We start from the raw sequence: 27,021 nt of genomic DNA, 5'->3' as shown, positions 1-27,021 counted from the left end.
CTTTCTCGCACAGGAACAATTTTCAGGATGTGCGCATGCGCTAAAAATCTGTCATGTTCCAGGACTTAGAAGAGAAGGGCTAGCTCATAGAGCTTTTCCCCCTGAAACAGACAGTGAGAAGTGATGACGTAGTCATGATGACACTGAGCGCGCAGATGCAATTCACAGCTTGGAAATTAGCGTTTTTGAACCAGCGTTTAAAATGAGCTGTGTGTGAAAGATAGCTATAATTTGGAACAGACAATGTTACTGCTTTATGCATTTTAGACTGAACCATTAAAAGAATTAATAATACATACTCAATTTAAAAATAATACATAAAATGTACTACTCTTTTAACATAAAGTTCCGTGGGGTTTTTTTATTTTTATTTGCAGGTTTTTTATTTAATGCACGTTTATTTCTAATCATTTCTTCATCTGCATGTTAACTGAGAGAATTTTTATACTGCTTATAAGATAACTATAATAGCAGCTATTTAAATTTACTCAAAAAAAAAAAAATTTTTACATTGACATAGTTTTAAACATATACGACATATATGGCAACATTTCTGCTAACCTACGTTTGATTTTTTGCCTAATTGTAAATTTTACATTGTTATAATTCTCTTCCGATTCAATATAATAATAGATATTTTTTAAATAATTTTGTAATTTATACTTATATCTATATTACAATTAAATAAATGTATGTAAGATGGTTACCTTAATTTTGACAAAATTTCTTTACTCAGAGTATCTAATACAGTACTTTCAATTTTTCAAAAGTATGAGTAAAGGAAGCAGGTCTTTTTATGCCAATTACTCTGATGCTTTATACTATTATATTTTATCTAGAATGCTAATCTAGCACAGAATCTAATCAATAATTAGTTACAAAGGATACAATAAGAATAACTTTAACAAGTACTTAACAAAATTAGTTTGTTAAATACTTGTTATTCTTGTTGGTACTATTTTGGTACTATTCATAATACCGAAGATATTATGAATTAACTCATAGAAGTCAGATGCTTTTTGATTTCCTGTGCGGTGGAGTATACCTTTTGCGGTACTTTTTGAAAATAATGTTTTCTCTGGAGCGACTTTTTGTCTCTCGTTTCCCTTGGCCATTAAATAATTCGCTTTTAGTTTGTGACATAATTTGATTTCTTCTCTATTTAAAACCTCTTTAATAATATCAAAATTTAAAACAGTTCCATCTTCAAAAAACAAATCCTTTATCTAAAACGTGGTTTCTCAGTAATTTGAGGCACAGCGCGAAATGAGATCTCTCATTAAAACATACTGCACATTTTGAAAAGAACGGAGAACTTGATCCAGTTTAGAGTCATAGCAGAGTTTTCAATCTATATGCATTTCGTCGAAACTGAGAACGCATATTTTTTCTACAGAATACAAATATTCGCCTCTTTCCTTCTTTAGAGTAAGAACATTACTTTGAATTCTTGAACTACGCTAAAATTTAGTGTCCCATTTTTTTAATTTACTAATACTAGGTAAAGATATTCCAATTTTTTTCTTAATTTTTTTTTCTTTCCAAAAATCGTAGCTTTAAGATGACAGAGCTCTTATGACCACCTCATTTTTTCCTTCTTTTTCAGTAATACATTAATCTGCCTCTATATAAAAATAGGCTTTAGACATTTTTCCAAATTCTCCGATTTGGGCTTCCCCCCCCCCCCCAAAATTTCGCTATTTGAGATTTTAATTTCTGATACCAATTTCTGTCTAGATGTCGTCCACCTTCTTTGCCGCTGAACAAACATTCTAAAATTTTTCTTTTCTCTATTTTTCAATATTTTAATACAATTTTCTAAGGATATTATTTTGTTCTTCAAATTATCAATGCATTCTTGTTTATTCTTAAACTTAGGGCATTCAGGAATATCTACATTTTTATTTGTGAGTTTTATTTCAAAATCATTAAAATTTCATTTATTATTGTCATCATAATTTACTTTTGGCACATCATTTCATTTCAACAGTTTCTTTTTGTGGCTATCCAAACAAGCGATTCTTCATATCATCCTCATAAACACTGCATAGAAAATGTTCGCTGCAGATTTTGCCGCTCTTCACATTAATAGAATCTTGTCTTTGACATTTGTGTATCTATTCTTTCGTCAAAAGTAAAATCTCATATGGATCCTTTGGTCCCATGAAATAAAATATCTCATCCTTTCGTACTTCTGTAGGTGCTACGACACGTTACTACAGCGCAAAAAGCTATATTACGTAAACGATACTTTACAATATAGAATTTAAAATAAAAACTAACTAAAATTACATATATATAAATTATTTTAAATATATACATTATTAGAAAACAGATATATATATATGATTAAAATTAATTTGGGATATGTAACCTCTAGAAAATCGTCTCGCAGCTGAATGAAACTACAGTTGTAACGCGGATAATCAGAACAGGTGGCATCACAGTGACGTCAGATTACTGCCTGTTAAGCAAGGCCAACTAGATATCTACAGGCCTGCTCCAATCTGATGATCACATGATCTGACGTCATAATCTTAGTCCTTCAATTTTGTAAGTTGGCATTGCTTCGCCGTAGGACTAGTGCTAGTGAGATAATTGTTTACATGTGTTTTTTCTTCTGAAAAATTTTGTATTTTACCGGAAAGTAAAATATTATATTGTGAATTCGAATTTATAAGAAAAAGTGTGTTTTAGAATGCCAAGAAAGTGTAGTGTACGTAAATGCCGATCAAATTACGATAGCAGTAATGAACATGTGTCGACTTTCAAATTTCCTTCGTATCCTGTACTCTCTCAGAAATGGATAAAAAATATTAATCGCAAAGATTTTGTAGCTGGCAAACACAGTAGTGTATGCATTAAGCATTTTGAAGAAAAAATTTGTCGTTCGAGAAGATAAAGCTGTTCGTGATGATGGAACGGCATTAGTAATGGTTTTGCAAGAAAAATAGATCTTCCCTCTTCATGGATATTCATAACCAAAGGTAAGATCTTTTGGCTATCGAAATTAGAATTTTTAAACTGTTCAAAAGTGCTTGTGCTTGTATCTTTAAAAATATTGGACGATTTAAATGTAAGAGTTTTTTTCAATGAAAATGAAATTCCCATTGAAAAGTTCAAATGGATATTTGGAGAAGAAAAACTATGTGATAAATGGTTTAAACTTGAGACAGTGATTAGCCATTTGGATGGTTTTTCTGCTTCTGATATTCATGATGACTGCAATTTAAATTTAGATAAAATATCAGAACTACTGTTGAAATGTGCAGAAACAGAAAATAATCCACATTATGAGATGAACAGATTCAATTAATGCAAATGAAACAACATTCGTATAGTGCAGAATTCTTTGCCTGGTCTTGTTATATATTTTATTGTAATCCAAACAGCTACAATATTATACGTAACAGTAAGTATTTTATATTGCCTCATCCGTCATACTTAAGGAAGTTATCTCTGAAAATTGGCCGAGCAGATTCTGGATTACAAACAAGTCACTGGATGTATTTGAAAAAAAAAATGTGAAATTTTAAATGATTCTGAAAAAATTGTCGATTTATTATTAGATGTGATATATATAAAACCACAAGTTTCGTATAAAAGTGGTCGTGTTTTAGGTGAATTATCCGAAAAACAGAATTATCCGAATTATCTGCAAACATTTATGATAAGCTATATTAGCAAAAAACAGAGATATTGTAGCAATGTTTCCCGTAAAAAACTTATCATCACATCAATTATTAATATTTACAAAACAAGTAATTAACCATGTACAGTCTTGTGGCTATCGAATCATAACTCTAATATAAGACAATAATAGAATTAACAGAAATATGTTCAAAATGCTTTGTGGTGGTGCATTAAAATCCTCATTTATAAACCCTACCATGCATAATCTTCCTATATTTACATTATTTGATACAGTTCATTGGTAAAAGTTTACAATTGGGTGCCCCTCGTTTATTGGCGATTCTTTCTTGACGCCAAGATCGGCGCCAGGAAGTCACAATTTCAAGATGGCCGCTATACAAAACCAAAATAAAAAGTCGAAGAATTGCATAAGATCTGTGTCCATGTACACATCGATCTGTTTTTACTTAAAAAAACATCCTAGAATTGCACAAACTAGGCATTGCGCCTTAAATATGTCCATGTACACATCACTCTGTTTTCATTTAAATAAAATCGGGAAGCTAAAACAAATTTAAAACTATTGTGGTAACCAGAAGTGAGGTTTCATCGCCAAAATTTTTTTAAAAATGTCGCCAGTCGAAGGGGCACCCAATTCTACACTAAAGCCAGTTCATTTATTGAAATCTATACGAAACAACTGCTTCAATCAGAACGATTCAAACCAAACATACGTCAAATATTGTTTACAATTTCAGTGTTCTACATTTAAAAAAATTGTATAAAATAGAAAAAAACGATAATATTAAAATGGCTCCAACTTTATCAAGGAAAGTTTTATTTCCGTCTTCTACAGAGGAACAGAATGTAAGTACTGCTATTAAACTTTTTGATGAAAAGACTTTAGTTGCTCTGCAAATTGAATCGCAGAATAATAGAACTCGGTATGGAAAAGATGTCTTAAGAACTAAACATTTTATTGATGTAATTTTAAAGTGGTAGAAAATTGTAAAAGTTAAACACTCTAAAAAGGCCTTACAGTTTCGATATGTATTTATGCAGCCTATAAGGACAACAGAAGATAAAAGCTTAGAATGTTTATCACAGTTTTGTACGTGGCTTATATCATGAAACGATTTTTGCCCAACAACAAAAAATTGTAAGTCACAAATTGGGAAAACTGTCAAAAGAAGCCCAAGTTGCTCTTCTCCATACAACAGCAACATTGAATGAACTTTCAAAGTATTTGTTAAAAGAATTTAAATTACCTTTTATTCTTTCAGGAAAATTTCAGACAGATAACCTTGAGGGACGTTTTGGTCAATTTCAACAAATGAGTGGCTGTAATTATAATGTATCCTTACAGCAGATTATAGAGTCGGAAAGAAAACTAAAATTAATTAGTTTGCTTAAAATGCAATTTCTGAGAAAGGTTGATTTATTTTACAACATTTTTCTTGTAATGATATTGAAGATTTTAATGATGATCAACTTATTGATAAGGAATTTGGTGATGTTTTGCATCAATCCAACGATGTTAATGTTACAGAAAAAGATACAATGTGTCTAATTTACATTTCTGGATATGTTTGTAGATCTGTATTGAAGCATATAAATTGTAATCTCTCCAGGAAAAAATTAATTCTTGACAAAGAAATGATAGTTGAATATTGGGAAGATTTTGCGTACTTAGCTGCTATTGATCAAGGTGGTTTATTTTGGCCAACAGAATTCGTGCTTTTCATTAATACCTCTGCATTTAAAATATTTTCAATCCTAATATCTGAAATGTATGAGAAGTTATATATTTCATCAAAAAATCAACATTCTATATTAATAAGTCTAATCACAGAGAAAGTTGAAAACAGGATTATTTGGAATGATAGTATTTGTGAATGTGGCAAATCATTGCATGATTTGTTGAAAAGTTGTGTCACATGCATTTCCAATATATTGCAGAATATTTACTGTAAGGTTAAAAATAACAATTTAAAGGAAACCAATGACCAAAAAAGAAAAATGGGTAAATTAAATAATTCTGGAATTTAGGTGAATTTTTTATGTAATTTTAAAGTTAAATAATTAGTATTTGCAAACTGTGCATAACTGAGCCATAGAAACTTGCTGCTGCCTACTAGTGGCTGAGTGGTAAAATAGCTGAAAACTGATAGTTTGGTCTGGAGTTCCAATCTCGGCGAACGGGCTGGCTGATAATTACCTTATACGGGCAAATAGAATTGATAATTACCTTATATGATCAAATAGAATCAAAAGTTAATTAAGTTTGAAAATATTGACAAGTGTGATAGAAGCTGATGAACCAACAAAAAGGAAGATGTTAATTTTAAAAGTGAAATAAAAACTTGGGAAGTATGGGATGATAATGCGATAGCAAGAAATCTAATGAATTAGACTGTGACAGCTCCATAAGCGTTTAAATATGTGAATGAACAGAATACAAAGAAATGATGGGAGAAAATAAAAAATGAAATGGCGGCAAAAACAGAAGATATTCATATCAAATGTAGAAAGAATTAGCTCAACTGAAAATGAGTCAAAACGAATCTGTAGATGCTTACATGTTACATGAATACAGCTGTAATTCTGAAAAGTAAAAGCATTCAAGTTGGGATGAAATAAGAGATAAAAAATTAATTTACCTCATACTAGAAGGACATTAAAGTTGATTGTTGTTAAAATTATCAAAAGTAATAAAGAGAAAGATATAGCTTCAATTATACAAGTTTTAAGATAAACAAATTGTAGATCATGATTTAAAAGCAATTTTTACGAAAACTAAAGCAGAAGAAAAGACGAACGAGAACAATAAAAAAAGATTATGTAGTATGATGTATGAAATGATAGAAGAACTAAGTTCCATGGAGGCTCATGAAGTCTGGAAATTAGTTGAAAGATCTATCAATAAGAAAATTACGATGTTTACGAAAACTACAAAATAAGATTTTTGATGTAAAAACTGCATATTTAAATGGATACTTGAATAAACCAATTTATATGGAACAACCACCTGGATTTAAATCAGATTCAGACTGTCAAGCATTAATAGATTGGATAAAAGAAAACAAAACAAAGTAGTAGTTCAAGGCACATTAATCGAAATCCTTTGCCGTAAGCCAAATCAACTAGCTAAATCATGTTTATTTTTGTAGACCTTAAATCAAGGGCTACAATGATAAGCCTGTTTTGGCATTCATATTTCAAAAATTTGAATGGCAAACTTTTTGTTGATGTGAATTAATGATGTTTAACTTAATAATTAATATCTTATAACATTGTAATGATATGCTGGATTTTTCATTGCTTAATACTGCATGCATCTTTTACTATTTGTCTATTATTAAATAAATTTACAGTGTATATTTAATCAGATGTTCTTTCATAAGAATTTTTTATAGCATGATATGGTGCTCATTGGGGTAGATTGCATAGTTATGATCTCACTTTGTTTTCAGGGAATTTTATTATATATTTTTGGATATGCTACAAGATTTCTCGTATAATGTTCATGCTTTAGAACATCTTTAAAATAAAACTTTTTTTGTCATATATTTCCCAAAATGTTCACTTGTATGTTTATAATTAAAAAGTACCTTAAGATATTGGATTAAATGTTGAAATGTTTTTATGAGAAACAAAAAAAAAAATGGTTTTTGCTTCAATACAATTGCATGTAAAATCATAAATGTAAATCAAAATTTTATTTAAATTAATATGTTTATGAATTTTGTTATGAAATATCACATATCTTTTTAATATTTAAGCAGTGTAAATCAATCTAATTAATTTAAGCAATACAAATTAATGTAGTAGTATGTGGTGTATAAAGAGTTTAAATATTTTTAAAAGAAAAAAAAAAAAGAATGTCTAAATTAATTGAATACTAAGCATCTGTAAACTATATCCATTTTGGTATATAGAATGATATAGATGATATATTGTAATATCAGTGAGTCGTAGAAACTTATTCAAGTTTATGAAGTTTATTTTTGTGGACCTCGCATCAGAGTCTGCAATAATAATGTTCCATTATTAATATTTAAAAAATTCAAATGACAACTTATTGCAGACGTGAAATGATAATTTCAACTGGCTAATGAGTATCTTATACTATCGTAATGACTCGCAGGATTTTTCGTTGCTTAATATTGTGTATTTTTAATGAGATGTATTAAGAGTGTATTTTTAATAAGATTTTCTTTCATAAGAATTTTTTGGAGCATAATATGATGCTCATTGGGATTGATTGCATAGTTATGATCTTGCTTTTTTTAAGAGAACTTGAAATATATTTTTGAATATTCTGTGTAATGTTTTTGCTATAAAACATCTTTAGAATGAATCTTTTTTCAATATGTAGACTAAACTTCAGATATACTTTTAAAATATTAATGTATTAATAAGATTTATGTATTTCACTTAATGTCCACATGTGTATTTATTATTAAAAAGCTTCTTAGGATCTCTGATTGAATCTTGAAAAGTCTTTATGGGAATAAAGAAAAGAAAGAGTTCATTTTGCTTCAATATCATTGCACCAAAAACAATTATAAAGCAATATTATATTAGAATTAATGAATTGATATTAATTTTATTATGAAATACTATATGTGTTTGTTTAGTATTCAAGCAGTATAAATCAGTCTTCATAATTTAAGCAATATAAAATCATCTGAGAGCTTTAACATATTTTTTCTTTTTATTACAAAATGAAAACATCTCATGTTTAGTTCATTACATATGTTATATTTTCATTGCTATTATCATACCGTATAATTTTTATAAATAATTTTTGTGCCCATTTTATTTCCGTATAAAAGTTCAGATATGTTTCAGTTTAATTTAAATCAGCTCTGCTAAATTTACAATATCACTCAAATCTTATTTTTATTTTCTGTTTAATAAATCGGTATTTAGTATTTAAATATCATTACGATGTAACATAGTACGTTATTATTCCTAAAATTCGAAATATTAGTTGTAAAAATTAATTTGACTTGACTTTTGTGTTGGAAATAAAACGCTGCGCACTACATAAATGAAACAGTCGGCTGCGTCTACCGTGGGAACGATCGCCTTCGATTGTGACGTCACAAATCGGTGGAGCAGGCCTGTAGATATCTAGTTGGCCTTGTGTTAAGTCCCCCCATTAGGCTCGCGTCAGCGAGAAGTTGAACAAAGAAATGAGCTAGCCCTTTCTATTTATCCCTGGTCATGTTCTCTGCGACGATTTCAGAGCTAGTGTTCACCGCTCACTAGCCGACGATAAAATCGGCGACTCTAGCCAATTAGATTGCTTCCAGAGATCACGTGCTTCTCCCTCTCATTTTGGAATCATTTTGGAAACATGGCGCTTTTTCGTTGGAGCGAAAATCAAATTTTTCAATTGATTGATTTTTATAGAGACCATGCTGTGTTGTGGGACACAAATAACATAGATTATAAAAATAAAAAGTTAAAGGATTCCCTTATTTTGGTAAGTTATCTTCCCGTTACTTTATAATCAAATATTTTTTTATTCGTGATGAAAATTATTTTATGTTGGTTAAACAAATTACAGCTCAATTTAATACAATATTGTTCAATTTTATTAGCTGATTAACTGATATATCAATATGATTACAGTTTTCAGAACTGTATTAGTATTTTTTAATTATTCAGTATCGTATGCTATTTTAAGATTTTGCATATTTATATTTCTTATTTGAAATTTTTGTATTGAAATTACACTATTCCTTTCTACTATAGTAATCTTTATTCTTTATTAGAACTTTTTACTCATATTGTTGCGGTTTTCATAACATTATTGTCTATTTATTTAATAGTAAAGGTTATCATTTAAAGCACAGTAGTTATTTACTTTTTCTGAAGCATGGTTATTTTAACATTTCAGGACTTAAGCACACAAATATGCGTTCCAGAAAATGAAATTTAAAAAAAAAATGGAGTAATCTGCGTACTCAATTTACAAAGGAGAAACATAAAGAGAAAAAAAATTATACATCTGGTGCAAGCACTGCAATGCAGTACAAATCGGCATGGCAATTTTACACATCGTTACAATTTTTAAGTGATGCCGTGTCCTTAAGGAATACTGTGACTTCTTTGGTAAGCCATTACTTTTTAAATTTATATAATTTGGCTTATAAAGTAAATAATTTCCCTTTACTATTTGAAAAATTATAGAATTGTTTTTAATATAGGCAAAACTTTAACAGTTTTTGTGATAAATAAAATAATATTGTTATACATACTTAGCTGTGTAAATTATATTAGCCAAATGTGCTAAAATCTGTCGACCATGAGCATAACAATACTTTAGGCAACTGTGCTCATAAACATTCCTTCAGTCAAGCAACATTACCCTCATTCTTTTTCATTTATAAAAATTTGCCAAACTTGAGGTGGTTACGCTAATATGTTAAGTACTAAAAAATAAAACACTTATGAATTTGCAAAATGCTTCTCTAACTTTTAGCGTTATTCTTTTCTCAATGTACACAGTGATCTGTTTTCACTTAAAAAACCAATAAATTGCATAAACTTGTACTGCACATCAACTGTTTACCAAACACATCTCATCGCTGTTTGTGTTAACAGTTTTGTGAGAAAATACTATATTCTGCAGAATTTTTACTGCAATTTCTTCCATTGCTGGCAGATTCCACAAGTGATATTTTAAAAGTAAGTTAAAGGTTCCCAACTTCCCAAAAAAATTACAATGTCTGTCAAAATCATTAGAATTCCAAATACAACAAAAATAACACAACAACTAAAACATTGCTTGACTGAAGGATTTTTATGAACAGGGTTGCCTGTGAAATTTTTATGTGCAGAGTATGGCAATTTTTATTAAGGTGGTTGAGATAATATGCGACTACCTCTAATTTAAAAATATTAATAGAGAAACATGAATTCTTATTGCATTTTAAGTAATTATTACTATCAAAATCTTACTCATATTGTTCAAGTTTTTACAAGTAAATGAAGTCCAACCCCGCTTCACACTGAGAAGTTATAAAAATATGGGATGTACATGCACAGATACTGTTCTTTTAAAAACACTCAAATTATTTCTTTTCACTGTAGTAATTATTAGCTTTGCTTTCTTCTCAGTTTTTTTTTTATATATATAGTCTACTTGATCTACCAAAACTTTTCCCTAATATACTCAATATCATGACTCTTGACAAATGGAAAACCTACCTAAAATGCACACTTTTTCATAACTACATCAAGTTTCAAAATCAACTTTTTAAACAAGTCAGAGGATTGCCAATGGGCTTACATTCCAGCACCTCGATCTGTAATATCTTTTTATTTATCAAAGAATTTAACTTAAGAGAATTAACACAAGAGTTAAATTACTACAAACACACCTACAGATATATTGATGACCTTATTACAATTAATAATTTTGGTAAAATTGAAAACTCCGACATTTATCCGAATTGTCTTAAACTTAATAAAACTAATAATTCACAAAATAGCATAGACTTTCTAGATCTTCAAATCATTAACTACAAAAAAATTTTACTTTTTGACAAAACAAGAAACTTCAATTTCAATACTAACAAATTAATAAATTGGAACTCCAACATATCCAAAAAAGTAATTAACAATGCTATAATTAATCAAATACAACGAATTAAAACTATATGCACAGATACAATAGATTTACAACGCGAAATTTTGATCCTTATGAAAATTCTCAAAAATAATCTAATTCCCTTTCAATTTATCAACCATTGCCTTAAAAGAGCAGGCGTTAAATACTCACTCTAAATCATTTAACTGATAGGGATATGATAATTTATTCCTAAACCTGAGAAGGCGGTATAAGTTGGATGACTGTCAGTTGAAAGATTTGTATATAGTGTAATTACTCAATTGTATATATTGTAAAAAGCTAATTGTCTTCAGACATATACTGTTACTAAAAAAATGGGCCTATTTCCTGCCTTTAGACTGTCTACTAGCTCTTGGACAGCGAAAATGCCTTTTTCCTTTCTCAATTCTTAATCATTGCGACATGACAATTAGCCAGAAATTAATTAATTTCCATTCACTAGTATTTTAAAAAAATCTTAACAGACTGTCTCTCTCAGATAAGAACTCCACAAAATACATCCCTCAAGAATTCCAAGTCCCACCCACTACCATAAATTACTTCACCCAAGTCTTACCGACTGATATTATTCAAAGCCCCTACTGCCGCTAAGAATTTTCGGACACCCTACACTTCTGAGTCAGACACGAAGAGAACACATTGCCAACTCCCCCACTAGAAAGAATGTAAGTTACTTAATACATTTTCTGGCCTTTATATCTTCATGTACATTCACTGTTCTTATTATATATTAATTTTTATATTATTTTTATATTGTCTTTGATTTGTTTTTACAAAGTTTGCATTATTTATCTTATTTTGTAATCTTCTATGTTTATTTCAACTTTACTTTGATTTCGATTTCATAATGACAATTTCCAATGTTTAATTTCTACAAATAATATAGTACTCAAATACATAAAGATGATAGTGTCGGGGACGGTTACTCGAGTTTTACAGGATTTCTCTACAGTAATTGATTTTTACTCCAAATTGAATTGACTAAAATGCTTCATGAGAATAAGTTCTTTGAGTAGCAACTATTCGCGGAAATATTTGGCCTGACTAGAATTGCCGGTTTGGCTTTAACTTATAACTCGAGTAAAGACGAAACACTTTCATATTTACGTATTTTTATCAATTATTGATCATTGAACGGGAGTTGGTTTGTTCCCCTTGAAAAGTCAACTAATTTCCGATCAGTGAAATAATTACATGTTTTAATTTTTACTTTTACAATTGTAATATTATTCTTCGTGATGATTTAACTCCAGTCCCCGTTAAAACATTATTAACATTTTGCTTTCAAATTACTTCAAAACATCTTTCAAAATATAACTTACCAGTATGGATGCACACTTTTAAAATAATTCTACTTTAATTAAACTTAGGAGATAATATAATCAATTAATCAATACTGTTTAGGAAATAAATTATATTTGTATATATATATATACCATTTTCAATGATAAACTTATATTCACAGCTAAATCAGACATAAGTTAGTCAATATTTTGTTACTTTTAACATACTTAAACATAAGCATTAACTTCTTATATATTTTCTTTTAAATATATGTATTGCATGTTTTTATTGATACCAAATATGCTACAACTTAGACAACAGAATTACGAGTTTTTTTCGTATTCTTATTCAAGATATTTGATTATTCAACTTTGATATCTCTTGAAAAATCAAGCTTAGGAAATATATTCATGATCCTTATAAATATTTATTTCTGCATGTTTTCCATAGCTTGTTAATTCTGATTTGTTATATATGAATGAATGATAGCTGAAAAATAGTAAAAATTAAAGTGTTATTTTAATTTTCAGGATTTTAATGATACTACTACACAAGAAAGAAGTGCAGAAGTTACCAGACATTCTGAGATGTTTGACATCAACGATTTTGAAGACACTGAAGAGACACAGAAAGAACTATGTCATACAGAAACACTACCACAGCTAAAAAGACACACATCAAACACTACAACTTCAAACAAAAAACAGAAACACGATCACATTTACACAGCAGCACAACAACACTTAAAGAAATTTCTACATTATTAAAATCAAAAAACACTACTCCAAATACATTTACACAGTTCGGTTCCATTGTTGGTTCCGAACTAAGTCTAATCCGTGACCCTCAACTCCTCACAGACACAAAATATAAAATATACCAAATTCTCACAGATGCACAGACAGAACAAAATGTATTAGATTCCATGAACAACACAGAATAAATAAGAAACTTAGATATATTTTGTAACATAGAATAAAAATAATTATAAATAATCTTTATTTCTTTATCTTTTATTATAACATATATTGAGAAATTAATAATATTTTATATGTTTATCTTGCCGCGCAACTTTTCCTTTATTATTTACATAATCACAAATTTTTTTCTCGCATCAGCCTTGCTTCAGCAGACCCTGTGTTATAACCATTTTGTTTACACAGGGATTTCATCTTACTTAGCGATTCCTTATTTTGCCATGATCCAGGTATAAAATTAAAGTCCTCATCTTCATGATCGATTAGTTCTCTTGGTGTATACAATTGTCTGGATGGTCTTTCTCGTAGAAAGTTATGCAAACAGCAGCATACAGAGACAATTTTATCAACTGTCGCAGGAGGCAGCTGTATTGGTTGCATCAAGATACGAAATCTATTTGATAATATCCTGAATGCATTTTCAACAACACGCCTTGCCCTGGACAGTCGATAATTGAAAATCCTTTGCTGAGGAGAGATTTTTTTACCAGGATATGGCCTCATCAGATAACGTTTCAAAGGAAACGCCTCATCTGCAACCATAAAATAATTCACAGGATCACTACCTGGAATCAAAGGTGTTGGGCTAGGCAGATCGAGCAAGTTATTGTCTAACATCGAAAATAAACTTGTTTGAGCAAAAACTCCTCCGTCTGATATTCGTCCATTACATCCAACATCAATAAATGTAAATTTATAATCTGCATCAACTGATGCCATCAGCACAATGCTGTTGAAACTTTTATAATTGTAAAAAGTGCTGCCACCCCCTGCTGGTGCTTTTATCATAACGTGTTTTCCATCGATGGCACCAACACAGTGTGGCAGGTTCCACTTTTCAGCAAAAGCTTCTTCTATGGCTTGCCACTCCTGAGCAGTGTTTGGTGTCTACGAAATGAGAAAATAAGTATTAATTATGAAACTGAAAAAAGGATGCGAATACAAAATATAAATGCAGAAAATGCTATTTGAATATTGGCAAATAGTAAAATCAAATATTTTATCAATGAATATTAGCTACTCATTTGTTATAATAAAATTCACATCAGAGAAGTAGATAAAAAAATGTGCTTAAATATTTTGGTTGTGTTCCTATGTTTCACTTTTTATCTAAATTTTTCCCGTTTTTTCTCTCTTGTTTTTGATTAAGCTACACCATAGATTCTATTTAAAGTTTTTAAAGTAATGAATGTGTCAGATACAATAAATGGAATTAAAGCTAAGTGACTGTGGGTAAATGAATGTTTTTGATCACAATAGCCATACAGACAGAAAAACTGATAATTTTTTGAAAATAAATGATTAAAAAATAAGCTGTTGTTGTACAAACAATAATACAATAAACAAAAAGTGCTTATGCTTGTTTGTACACAAAAACAGAATTTTCATTTAAACAACATGTTTAAACATTTTATAACTGAATATATATGCTTCTTAATTTGAAAAAAACTCAAAACTAAAAGTGTCTATTGAAGAATTTTGGATGAACCCATAGGTGGTCAATTTAGCAGATTCATTATGTGTTTTATACATGGTTGATACTAGGTTGTCAAAACAATCTCTGCAGTTCCTACATTCTATTGCTAGATGCCTCCCTAATTATAAAACAATGTTTATTATGTTTATTCAATGTTTATTATGATTTTTCCAAAATCAAATAATCATATCTCTTCTTATAAATTAAAATTTTATTTAAATATACTGAAAAGCATAGACAACATTACGACAGACTAACACTCACATTGAAAATGGTTCATTCTAGAATTTGAGTCAAATTATAATCTAGAGCATGGACCGACAAACTGGTGCCTGCAAAACAATTTTAAAATTTTAAGAAGCTGACGAGATATTTTAATGTTGAGTGGCAAAAACAATTTCATTTATAACTTAAAATTATTTTCTTAAACTGTTGGTCGCGACCCTCATGGAGGTCACCAAAACATTTTAGCAGTTTTTGATAATCCCTCAACTTATTCTAATAATTTTACAATTACCAAACATATTTACACAATGTATCTGAAAATAGATAAAGATAAGGCAATACATAAAGTTCTCTTTCTAACTGAACAAAAATCTGATTTTGCGAATTTATTTCATAATAAGTTATGGCTACAAAAGCTGCGTTATTTGAGTGACATATTTGAAAAACTAAATGATCTAAATTTGTTGTTTAAAGAAAAAGGTTGCAACATAGTCATATTCAAATTAAAAATTGATGCTTTTATTAAGAAAATGACCATATGGAAAACAATGATGGAAAAGGGTTTGTTAGAAATGTTTGTTGCAACAACTGAATTTTTAAATGAAAATGATGAAATGACTTGTTGAAAAAAATGATAAATGAACATCTTCGATGTCTTGAGAAAAACTTTAATAAATATTTCCCTTCAAATTTTAGTGTCAAAGAACTAATATATATTGTGAAACTATTTAGAATTAATGTGGAAAATATTACTCATTTGCCATTAAGATCACAAGAAGAACTTGCTGATTTATCAAATAATTCGGGATTGAAACTTTATCTTTAATACGAAGTCTTTAGAAGATTTTTGGCTAGCAATTGCAAAAGATTTCCTACAATTTCTGAGACTGCCATAAACTTTTACCTTTTTCTGCAACATATTAGTGAGAGGCATTTTCATCTCTAACCACCATAAAATCAAGTGTCAATCAAAAAAGTTTAGAAAGCCCTGATTTATTACATGGTAAAATGTGCATGCTTATGCAACTGAAGTGTAATGGTTAGTGTAAAATATAACTTGGAGAGACATTTCATCAGTACGGTGTTTGCATAACATTTTCAAGGGAATGTTACATGAGTAATGAAATTCCAATTGCTATACTAAATCTCTCTCTGCTAGTACTTAAAAAGAAAAAACTCAAAGTTATCCGTTATCCAGATATCCCAATGCAACTATTTTATGACTTTAATTGTAAATAGGTTACTTAAATTTAAATATCGCAAAGCCTCAAGGACTATCTGTGTAAGAGGAGAGAAACCTTCGTAGAGGCCTTTCTAAGGGAAACTGGCTCATATTTATGTTACACATGGGGTAACCACAAAAACCAACCATGCAGCCAACCTTTTTGCCTGGAAAGGAACCCAGCCAGGTCGAACTACCAGTATACAGTTGTCTTAACCACTCAACCACTGGTGGGGCTCTTAATTCTGAATAGAAAATTATATATTGCACTCCTGTAATACTCTTTTTAAATGAATCACATTTCAAGGAAAACAAGCTCTGAAGTTAATTCAATATTACAAATTTGAGAAAAATTCAACTTAATATTAGTATCCTGATCTTGTAAAAATGAACATTTTTTTAAAAATTAAAAGGTCATGATGTTGTTGTGAATTATAAGACCTCATATGTAACATTGATATATGAGGTTTTAACTCACCTTTATGTAATCTTGCATGCATTCCCATAAAGCATCCAATACTTCTGGTATCACTCTTGACAATGTTTAGGTATTCTAAACAAATACTGTAAATTTGAATAGGAACACCCTGTAACATAATAAAAAACTTAAAAAATAAATTTATTAAAAATGATGTAGTGATATAATTATATTTATTCATTATAAATTTCTCAAATTTTAAAAAATAGTGATTAAAATTATTGTTTGAATTTGTATTTCAATTTTTGTGAATTTGATTTATTAATTTTATCAAAATTAATTGATTTTTTTCCAATAAAATAAAAATTAACTTACCACCAGCTAGAAAGCGTAAAGTAACATGCAGCCTCTCAGATGGTGAAATTGCACAACGCATAATCGTATCCTGTTTTTTAATTTTGCTGCTCACTAAGTTTAATAAATAATCGAAATCGCACGGCATCATTCGCAAATACTTTCCAAATTCCACCCTGTCTTCAAAACGCAGCTCTTGGAACAGGGTATTATGGGCTCCATGAATTTCTCTGCGTTCACCCAATTTCTCGTCCAAATACGCTTTCATTTTTCTTCTTCTGCAGCAGCGAAGATCAAAATCGCAGATGTTGCTACAGTAGCAATTAACGGGAAATCTTCATCCATTTTTATTATTGTCGCCTAAAACACACTCCCCCACAGTTTCGTTTTCACAGTTGTTGATAGTGTGACGCTACATAGGGCGGGAATTCTTCCTCGGACAGTGATTGGTTAAGGCATTTCTTGTACCGACAACAAAATCGTTGCGTGTAGACAAGCAAGCTCTCGCAGATAAAATCGTACGAGAAAGTCGGCCGATAAAATCGGTACGTGTAGACGGGCCTTTAGATACAGAACGAACACAGTGTGCTCTGAATGTTGATCTCATAGATAAATACTTTCTTAAAATATAACGGAATTCAATGCAAATAGTTTTAGTTGGAGGGTTAGTACATGACATATAACTAGATTTTTAAATTTAAATAATTCAATTTGTAATTTTCGATATGTTCCGCACGCGGTTCCGAACACCCTAAAGTAAGTCTACAATTCCTCATAATCTTGCATTATCTTGTAAAAGACACAAACAAAACTATCTTTGGGTCAGGGCTAGAAAAAGCCTGCATTTGGAAGCTAGATTGTCTAAATCATGGGTTAAGTGCATATTCAAATAAGCGATTCTGACGTTTTAGCTGAAAGTCACCACAAAGTAATGAAAAAAGAATCTTTTAGTGTAATTCATAGGGTTAAGTATAGTTTTTAAGGATGACAAAACTACAAAACTCAAGCTTTTCTACTACATTATCTCATATTCTGTAAGAAGATATTGTGCGTTGCTGTATTCCAGTCGTTCGCAGCTTCCAGTCACTGCCTACTCTGCTGTGGCACGGGTATCGTAATTTATGAGTTTTTAGGACAGTGTTTTTGACCATTTTGCTCCATGCACCCTTTCACCATTGCTAGAAGATCATTCCTCCCCCTTCTTTTCCAAATTTGAAAAAAAAAAATGCATATACACATTCATTTAGATTTACATATTTTTCTAACGTGTTCAATAAATCAAACAACTAAAAACATTAAAAAAATAGGGTTAATACCCAAACTTGAATAAAAACTTTTTTTCTGCTATTCATAAACTAAAACTAAGCACCTAACAGCTAAATAAAAGGCTGACTGCATTTCCCTCTCCTGAAACTATGAGGAACTCCTTCCTAGAGGAGAATTACCTGTTACCTGTTTACCTCATTTTCAGGACATTATTCGGAAATCAATCTTCTCACTAAAATCAAGGGGATATAAATTGATTTCCGGAATTTCTACTGAAAACGCAGAAAACGGCAGGTAACTAAAACTGTCTGGTATCAAATATTAGATGGAAGCTTTCCTTCTCTTCGTATATTTCTTTAATGTAATGTGTAGCTCCAGCTCATTGGTTGATGTTGTGTTTCGTTTTTGTGCTGCTTACGACATGTTTCACGCGCGAATTTCTTCTGTATTATTTGCTAAATAATCCTGACATGTAAGTACATTTTTACTACTTGGAAGTTAAAGAAACAATTCCTGTAAATACGCAATGCCATTCTGATAATTGTTTGGACGCATGCTAATATTCACACATTTTGTAATACTTTTTTTTTTTATATGACTTGATTAATTTTGGGGTAAAAGCGCAGAATAGGCTGATCAACAATGTTCAGTAGGAGGAGCTGTGTGACGTCCATTAATGGGTGGGACTAAGCTTGTGACGTCACAATGTAGTCTCGCATTTACACTAAGCGTACTTTCTATTTTCTCTTAAAAATAACAATAATAAATTGTTTATTATTGTAAATTAATATCAAATTCCTTATTTTTAATTTACATTTATAACATTTAAGCTTAGACGTTACTGATAATAAGTATAATAAATTGTTTATATTTAAAATTACCGTGATACAGTGAGCGAATTCTACCAAGGAGGTTATTATAACCACCTTGAATACTACCAATTATTAAAACGATAAACAGCATCGCGGTCTCTAATACTTGTAGAGCTTCAATATTTTCAAAGATTTTTATTAAAGCATTTATACAAATAAAAAAAAATAATTTAAATTCATAATGTGGAACATAATCAATTTTATCATTTTTACAAATTACCTTCTTGCTACGTAACGACATAATTCCTTACATACCAATAATTAGACAATTTTCATTATTTTCTAAAAATTTTAAACATTAAAAAAGAAGAATGTTTTTTATTGCATGTGAACATCATTATACAACTTTCATATCAGTTTCTAAAATTCCTAAATCACGCCATATTCTCTGTAGGCATACTAGAATTCTATGCATTAAAAAGTAAAAAAATCTAATTTCTCAGAATGAAAGAAAATAATATAATAAAATAAATACTACAAACTTGGAACACTAAGCAATGCTTTTCATACGCACACACACACATATTATCAATGAACTGATATTATCAAGTGCAATTACGATACCAAATACTACGTATTAAAATATGACTTCAAGACAGTTTTAATACTGTTGAGTAAGATCGTCGGGTTATTGATATATATCATAAGACAACCAAAAAATTATTAAATTATTTAACCAAAAAATTAAAAATACAATTTAAATGAAAATGATGTGTTAAATATAATTCACAATAAAAACAACAATACAAATTTAAAATACACAAACGATATGTTAAACATTGCACATAAATAAAGTTACATTACTGCTCGGCATCACACACAACCTCGTTTTCCCTTTTACACAACGATCAGTATTAGCTCGAAAAATATCAAAGAATTCCACAAACTCGTTGTCCATGTGCTCATCCATCTATTTTTACTTAAAGAAAAATCAGATAATTGCTCAAACTCGGCATTGCGCACCACATTGGCTTTGCCCATGTGCTCATCGATCTGTTTTCACTTAAAACATCCCAGAATTGCACAAACTCGGCATCGCGCACAACCTCGGCATTGCGCACCACATCGGCTTTGCTCATGTGCACATCAATCTGTTTGTTGCGCACCACATTGGCTTTCCCCATGTGCACATCGATCTATTTTCACTTAAAAAACATTCCAGAATTGCACAATCTTGGCATTGAGCACCACATAGGCTTTGCCCATGTGCACATCGATCTGTTTTCACTTAAAAAAAATCCCAAAATTGCACAAACTCGGCATTGCCCACCACACTGGCTTTGTGTACACCGATCAATTTTTCACAATCACATGCAATGTGCACACCGATCAATTTTTCACTTAAAAACATTCCAGAATAGCACAAACTCGGCATATCGCACAACATCGGCTTTGCCCATGTGCACATCGATCTATTTTCACTTAAAAAACATCCCAGAATTGCACAAACTAGGCATCGCGCACAACCTCGGCATTGCGCACCACATTGGCTTTGCCCATGTGCACATCGATCTATTTTCACTTAAAAAAAATCCCAGAATTGCACAAACTCGGCATTGCGCACCACATTGGCTTTGCCCATGTGCACATCGATCTATTTTCACTTAAAAAAAATCCCAGAATTCCACAAACTCGGCATTGCGCACCACTCAAAACCGTCTACTAGTTTCTTATTTGTTCCACAGATTGGTCACTTATACGATATTGCAATCAAACTTTTCTCCATACACCATTCAATAACGCTCTTTTTACCACTTCGCTCCAACTAATAAAAAAAATCCAGATTCAGATACTCATCCATTCTGCAGTAAGCACCGAATTTGAAACACTCATCAATTAAAAAAAACTTTTAAGCAAAAGAATTCTCTTCTATATTTTCACCGTTATAATTTTTAACGCATGCATTCAATATTTTCAATCGTTTTCAATCGTTTGGTATCTTAATAATACAATTATGAGAGGTAATTCGTTGCATTAAATGCTAACACTACCACACAACACACAAAAGTACATTTATAATTAAAAAATATCTCGCGCAGAACATTAAAAACCTACCATTTCAACTCAGTTAAAATATAATTTAAGTTTTCTTCAAATACGAAGCTATAGCATACTTATAACTTGTTTTTAAGAAGAGGCGTAACCAATATTACGTCATAAAAAGGCGTGTCCACGCGTAAGAGAAGTAAACACAGCATCGACGAAGGACTGATGCAGCCTATTCTGCGATTTAGCCAATTTGGGCTTTCATCTTCCGTTTACGATTTGTATTTCATTCATTAATTTGAAAATGAATGAAGATTAAAGGATGTATATCATAAACTGTGAAATTCTATCCATACTTGAAGAATTTTTATTATTTTGGGAAATTACCGGACTCTGTCTTAACTGCACTAAATACCGCATGGATGACAAAAAATATGTGTAACTATGTTTAGCCCTGCTAGATTAGTTATTTAGTGAATGACAAAGTATTTTTTTTTTACATAAAATGTAAAATATTAAAAACAAATTTGAAAATATTGATGTATTTCAGATTGAAATAGGAAATTTAAAATGGAAATATGATTTTAATGTTTTTGTAAATAACGACGAATTTTTTTTCATGTTCATATTGCTCACAGTTGCCTTTTGTATTGAACACAAGTATGTATGATTTATAAGCAAAAAAGCATTTTTTGAAAGCGTCAAGTTCGTTCTCTGTAGTGCATCTGCAATAATGTGTATTTTGATATTCCGTGAGATTTGTAAAGTAATTGCATCCGTGATTTCAAATGAAACCTCTAAGTTGGAGTAAGCATTAAACATATGTAGTAACATCATTAAAAGTGCTTAGGGTATCTCTAAAGGTCTTCATCCAGCTCTGTACTTATTGGTTAATGAACATAATAAACAAGTTTTTGATCAAAATAGAATAATAATAATTGTGGGTAAGGTGAGTCAGACTGTTTTCTCTAGACTGGAGTTAAGTGTAAATTAAAAAGTGAGGGGGGGCAGGATGCTATTATTGTTTACTTTTTAATCATTATATTCAATGATGCTTTTTATCTGAAATTATTAAAATTCAGTTCATTTATACTACAATGAATTTATTGTTCGCACTTTTATTTTTTAGTTATTACTTCTTACAATATGACCTTATAAATATGACATTTTAGTTTTTATGAAAGATCTAATGATAATTATGATATTTATTTCTGTGTAGCAGCAATGGTGTCTATGTATCACCCAAAATCGCCAGTTATTGCCAAGGGGTACCCGTAAATATATTTTTACCTAATTATGTTTTAAACGCCATTTTCCTGGAGAGGGCATTAGATGTATAGAGGAATGTCGGCAATTTTCACAAAGGGGTACCCTGAAATATATGTTTACCCGTCGCTCTTCATTTAGAGTCAAATGTCCCACTCAAATAACGATCTGTGTGAAAGCATTCTAGGTACAGCAAAAGCTTGAATATCTAGAATGCTTGGAGAATACTGAATTCCAGATAAGGGTTGGATCCCAGCAGAGCCCACACTCTTGGTGCGCCCATAGGATTTTACCACAGATAAGTGAAATTTCTGGAAAGTTGAGCATATAAAAAACACGGCTCGCAGTAAAAAAAAACCATCTGAATGGAGAACGAAATTAACTGCGTAAAATTATAAAAACAGTCATCTTTTTAAGTAACAAAAGCCTACATTTAAAATTATGCGAGATTTAAAAAAAATGTATTTTGTTCATAAAATTTGTTATATTTTGTGACATTCAACATAAGAAATTGAAGCATCTTATCTGATTATAAAATACTGTCATTCATGAAAGCTAGTGGAGGTGCTGCCATATATGAATCAGTCATTCTAGTGGAAGCTTAACCTGGGTTTGATCACGCTGGGTGTCTCACACCCAGTGACTCCTCCTTTTTCGCACTTTTCTTCCCAACCTTTTTTCAAAAATGGACCAGTCTTCGTGAAGCTGCCTCAAAGGTCATAACCTTAGAAGGGGAAAATCAGCAAAAGAATTCTAAAAATAGATCTACTTAAATCGCGGGGTTTGGGTATCTCACACCCAGAGCCAGCATTTCTGTAACTGTTCTCAGTACAAGCAGACGTATCTAAATTGTCCTTTCGTTATGGCGCGTTACCGCACTTATAACGAAGAAATGCGGTATTTGAAAAATTTACTGGATACTGTTTCTTCTAATGAAGAAAATATAGAGGAAGATAGTGATTTTTCAGGTAATGAAGAGCCAGATGACAAAGAATATTGTAGTGATCATGATTCTTCAACAGAAATTGAATCTGATTCTGAAAACGATGTTTCAGATTCAAGTGCAGATAATTATTTTATCGGAAGAGATAACATAATGAAGTGGAAGAAAGAGAAATTCAAAGCTAATGTTAGAATTTCTGCGAAAAATATAATATCAAAACTCCCAGGAAATACACCCGTTTCAAAGAATGTAACTTTGTGTATGCTTGGAACCTCTTTATATCTTCTGATATGATAAAGAAGTTAGTGCATTGGGCTAACAGTTTTATAGAAGCGATTCGAGAGCATTTTTTACGGGAAAGAGATGCAAAAGAAACTAATGAGGCTGAAATTAAAGCATTTATTAGATTGCTTTATCTCATTGGTTTGCATAAATCATCACATGAGTATATCCGAGATCTTTGGGCAACAGACGGCACTGGAATAGAAATATTCCGTACAACCATGTCATCAACACGTTTTTATTTTTTATTGAGATGCATCCGATTTGATGATATACAAACTCGCCAGAGCAGAAAAAAATAGACAAACTGGCCCCAATACGTGAATTCTTCGAAAATTTTGTAGAAAACTGCCAAAAATCGTACAACGTTGGAGAGTATGTAACCATAGATGAGAAATTAGAATCTTTTAGAGGGCGAAGTCCATTTCGTCAATACCTGCCAAAGAAACCATCGAAGTATGGAATAAAAGTTTTTGCGCTCGTCGATTTGAGAGTGTTCTATACTTGGAAAATGGAAATATGTGCCGGTAAACAGCCGAAAGGTCCATTTCAAGTAGATAATTCTCCCATTAGTGTCGTAAAAAGATTGATGGAACCTCTGTATAATTCAGGAAGAAATCTAACAGTGGATAACTGGTACACTTCTTATACACTTTCACAAGAACTTTTGAAAAAAAAATATAACAATTGTTAGAACATTGAGAAAAAATAAGAAAAAATTCATCCAATATTCTTGAGTACAAGAAAAAGGGACGTTTACTCTTCCATGTTTGGATTTCAGAAAGAAACGACTATTGTTTCGTATATAGCAAAGAAGAGTAGAAATGTTCTTCTGCTCTCAGCAATGCATAATGATAATGCAATAGACATCACTACTGGAGAATAAAAGAAACCCGAAATAATAACTTTCTATAATATAACGAAAGGAGCTGTCGATGTCGTCGACGAAATAGCTGCAATGTATTCAACAACTAAAAAAACAAATCGATGGCTTATGACGATATTTTATGCAATGTTGAATGTAGCTGCTATAAATGCACGCGTTATTTTGCTATTCTATTTTGCTATTTCTTTTCTGAAAAGTTTGGGATTTAAACTAATCGAAGACTACAAAAAGATCAGAAGCCAGCAAACAATGCTCCCGCAAAGTTTGAGAGTAAAACTGGTAAAGAATGAGGACTCTCAACCATCTGCTAGGAAGACAAAAGTAATAATTAAAAGATGTGCTGATTGTGGATCTAAAAAGGACAGAAAAACAAAATATATTTGTGAAAATGTCAAAAACATGTATGTATGGAACATATGGCATGTATTTGCAGGAAATTAAATGTATTTGCAGGCATGTATTTGCAGAATAATTGTAAGTAATATTTTAAATATATGTTTAAAACTGTTTCGACTTTTATCTTTTTCTTCTGTTTTATGTTTTGTGCTAATTTTATAATAGAAAATAGGAAGAAACCACCCTGGGTATGACACACCCAGCGCGTGTAATGCTGTTCGTTTTTCTCGCGCGTGTAATGCCGCGTTAAAGGAAATAGTTTGTTCAGTAATTAGACTTATAAGATTGAAATCACAGATGTAACATATAAAAAAAACTTTAAATTTTTCATTTCATAATCACATCATAATTTTTCACATTGCATCAGCATTGGTTATTTGTTTTGAAATAAATTTGCGTATCATTCCCATCGAAACACATGTTTCTTGATGCCAAGATCTCCATTTGAAAATACTCCATGTTGTTTCTTAAAATGGAGATCCCAATTTTTAGCAGTTTTTCAAACTGTGGTGGGAAACACATAAATAATAATTGACTTATACTTTCTTTCTAAAAAAACTAAACTGGCTTATTGAGAATTAATCTGTTTTACATAAAATTAAGGCAAAGATCTTGTGATTGTGTTCTGAAATTATGCTTTTACATTATTGGCACGAAATCACTCTATTTGGCAACAGTTTTGGTTTATCAAAAATTATCAATGGGAAAATACGTTAAATTCCAAATCTTTTAAATAATTGTAAGACTTTTGCCCAAAATGCCTTAAAAGGCTTATAGTGATTGCTCCCACCATTAAAAATACTGACTGGTGCAGCGATCATATAAAGCCTATTGTGAACATTGGAATCTCTCATATGCTTCTGCCCCATATCAACAAAGAGCATGTTCTTTGATATTAACTCTCACTTTGCTTTCTGTAAGGCATATCAGGGTCGAATTAAGACTTTTAGAGGCTGTAAGTGCTTGAAAGATTTTGGCTCCCCCACATATATCTACACAAGTTTTGGTAAAAATATATTTCTGGGTACCCATTGGCGATTTTTTTGGCACCTTTCCTGTTTACGTTCAACACCCTTCCCAGTAAAATGGCGTCCAAAACATAATGCAATAAAACATATAATCTCAATAAACTGCATTTTAAATCAAACAAGGAAATAAGATAAAAACTGAAATACATGTTATGTAGTCTGCGCAATACAAAAAGGAAATACCAACTTATTTTATTTAAAAATTTCTGGTTCTTCAGTATGTGAGACACACAGAATTCCTTAACAGCATCTATATGAGCTCTAATTTCCAAATCCTTAAATCTCACTGCTTAGTGTACCAAGAGGTGAATGAAGCCATTTAAATCTTCATTTACACACCAGTAAATGAAACACCACCAATGTTTTCTTTCCCAATTGTTCTAAAGGGTACAGAAACTTCAGGTTAATTGTATCACCTGCAAGCATTATAAAGCACAAAATAAGCAGCATCTAACATCCAACACATAAATAAGCCCTTGCAAATATTTTCCTGTAAGGTCAAATTCACACCAATCGTGTCACAAAAGGTTTCCATAACATTCAACTACTCAGGTTACCATAAATGAAACAACAGCTTAGCAATAATCCAAGGGTTACACCCTAAAATATAGACTAACCCAAGTTTTTTCTTCACTCCTTATGTCTATTTAGCTGCATTGTGCATTCAATGGTAAAACCGACAATGGAACATTGTTGGGTGCCCTCTTTCCTGAATATCTAAGAACCTTTTAATAGTATCACTTTTCTCTGATGTCCTAAGCACATGCTTAATATTGCTTAGTAGTTAATTCAGCCCTGAGGTGTATTCTATTCTAAGGATGAATTCTTGCAACAACAAGATGGATACAATGATAGGGA

The 27,021-nt window shown here is 30.9% G+C and overlaps 1 protein-coding gene across 1 annotated transcript; it reads left to right on the top strand.

The window, feature by feature from the left end:
• Positions 1–2,573: 2,573 nt before the first annotated feature.
• On the top strand, positions 2,574–13,385 carry LOC118184541 (uncharacterized). The gene is made up of 3 exons (XM_085823392.1): positions 2,574–2,987; positions 9,545–9,759; positions 13,096–13,385. The coding sequence occupies exons 2-3, from the start codon at positions 9,673–9,675 to the stop codon at positions 13,330–13,332; spliced, it is 324 nt and encodes a 107-aa protein (XP_085679518.1). The 5' UTR covers positions 2,574–2,987; positions 9,545–9,672; the 3' UTR covers positions 13,333–13,385.
• Positions 13,386–27,021: the final 13,636 nt, after the last annotated feature.

This window comes from Stegodyphus dumicola, chromosome 1, assembly GCF_044657685.1.
Source record: "Stegodyphus dumicola isolate Sdum_Otavi_A_Nest chromosome 1, ASM4465768v1".
NCBI classification, from domain to species: domain Eukaryota; kingdom Metazoa; phylum Arthropoda; class Arachnida; order Araneae; family Eresidae; genus Stegodyphus; species Stegodyphus dumicola.
The sequence above is the reverse complement of the archived record's forward strand: the minus strand, read 5'-3'. Positions and strand labels throughout refer to the sequence as shown.

What these genes read in the sequence shown, in the direction of transcription:
- LOC118184541 (XM_085823392.1), top strand. Translation starts at nt 9,673, where the DNA reads ATGCAGTACAAATCGGCATGGCAATTTTACACATCGTTACAATTTTTA. An exon ending in GGAATACTGTGACTTCTTTG is followed by an intron (nt 9,760 to 13,095) that starts GTAAGCCATTAC and finishes TTTAATTTTCAG; the next exon opens with GATTTTAATGATACTACTAC.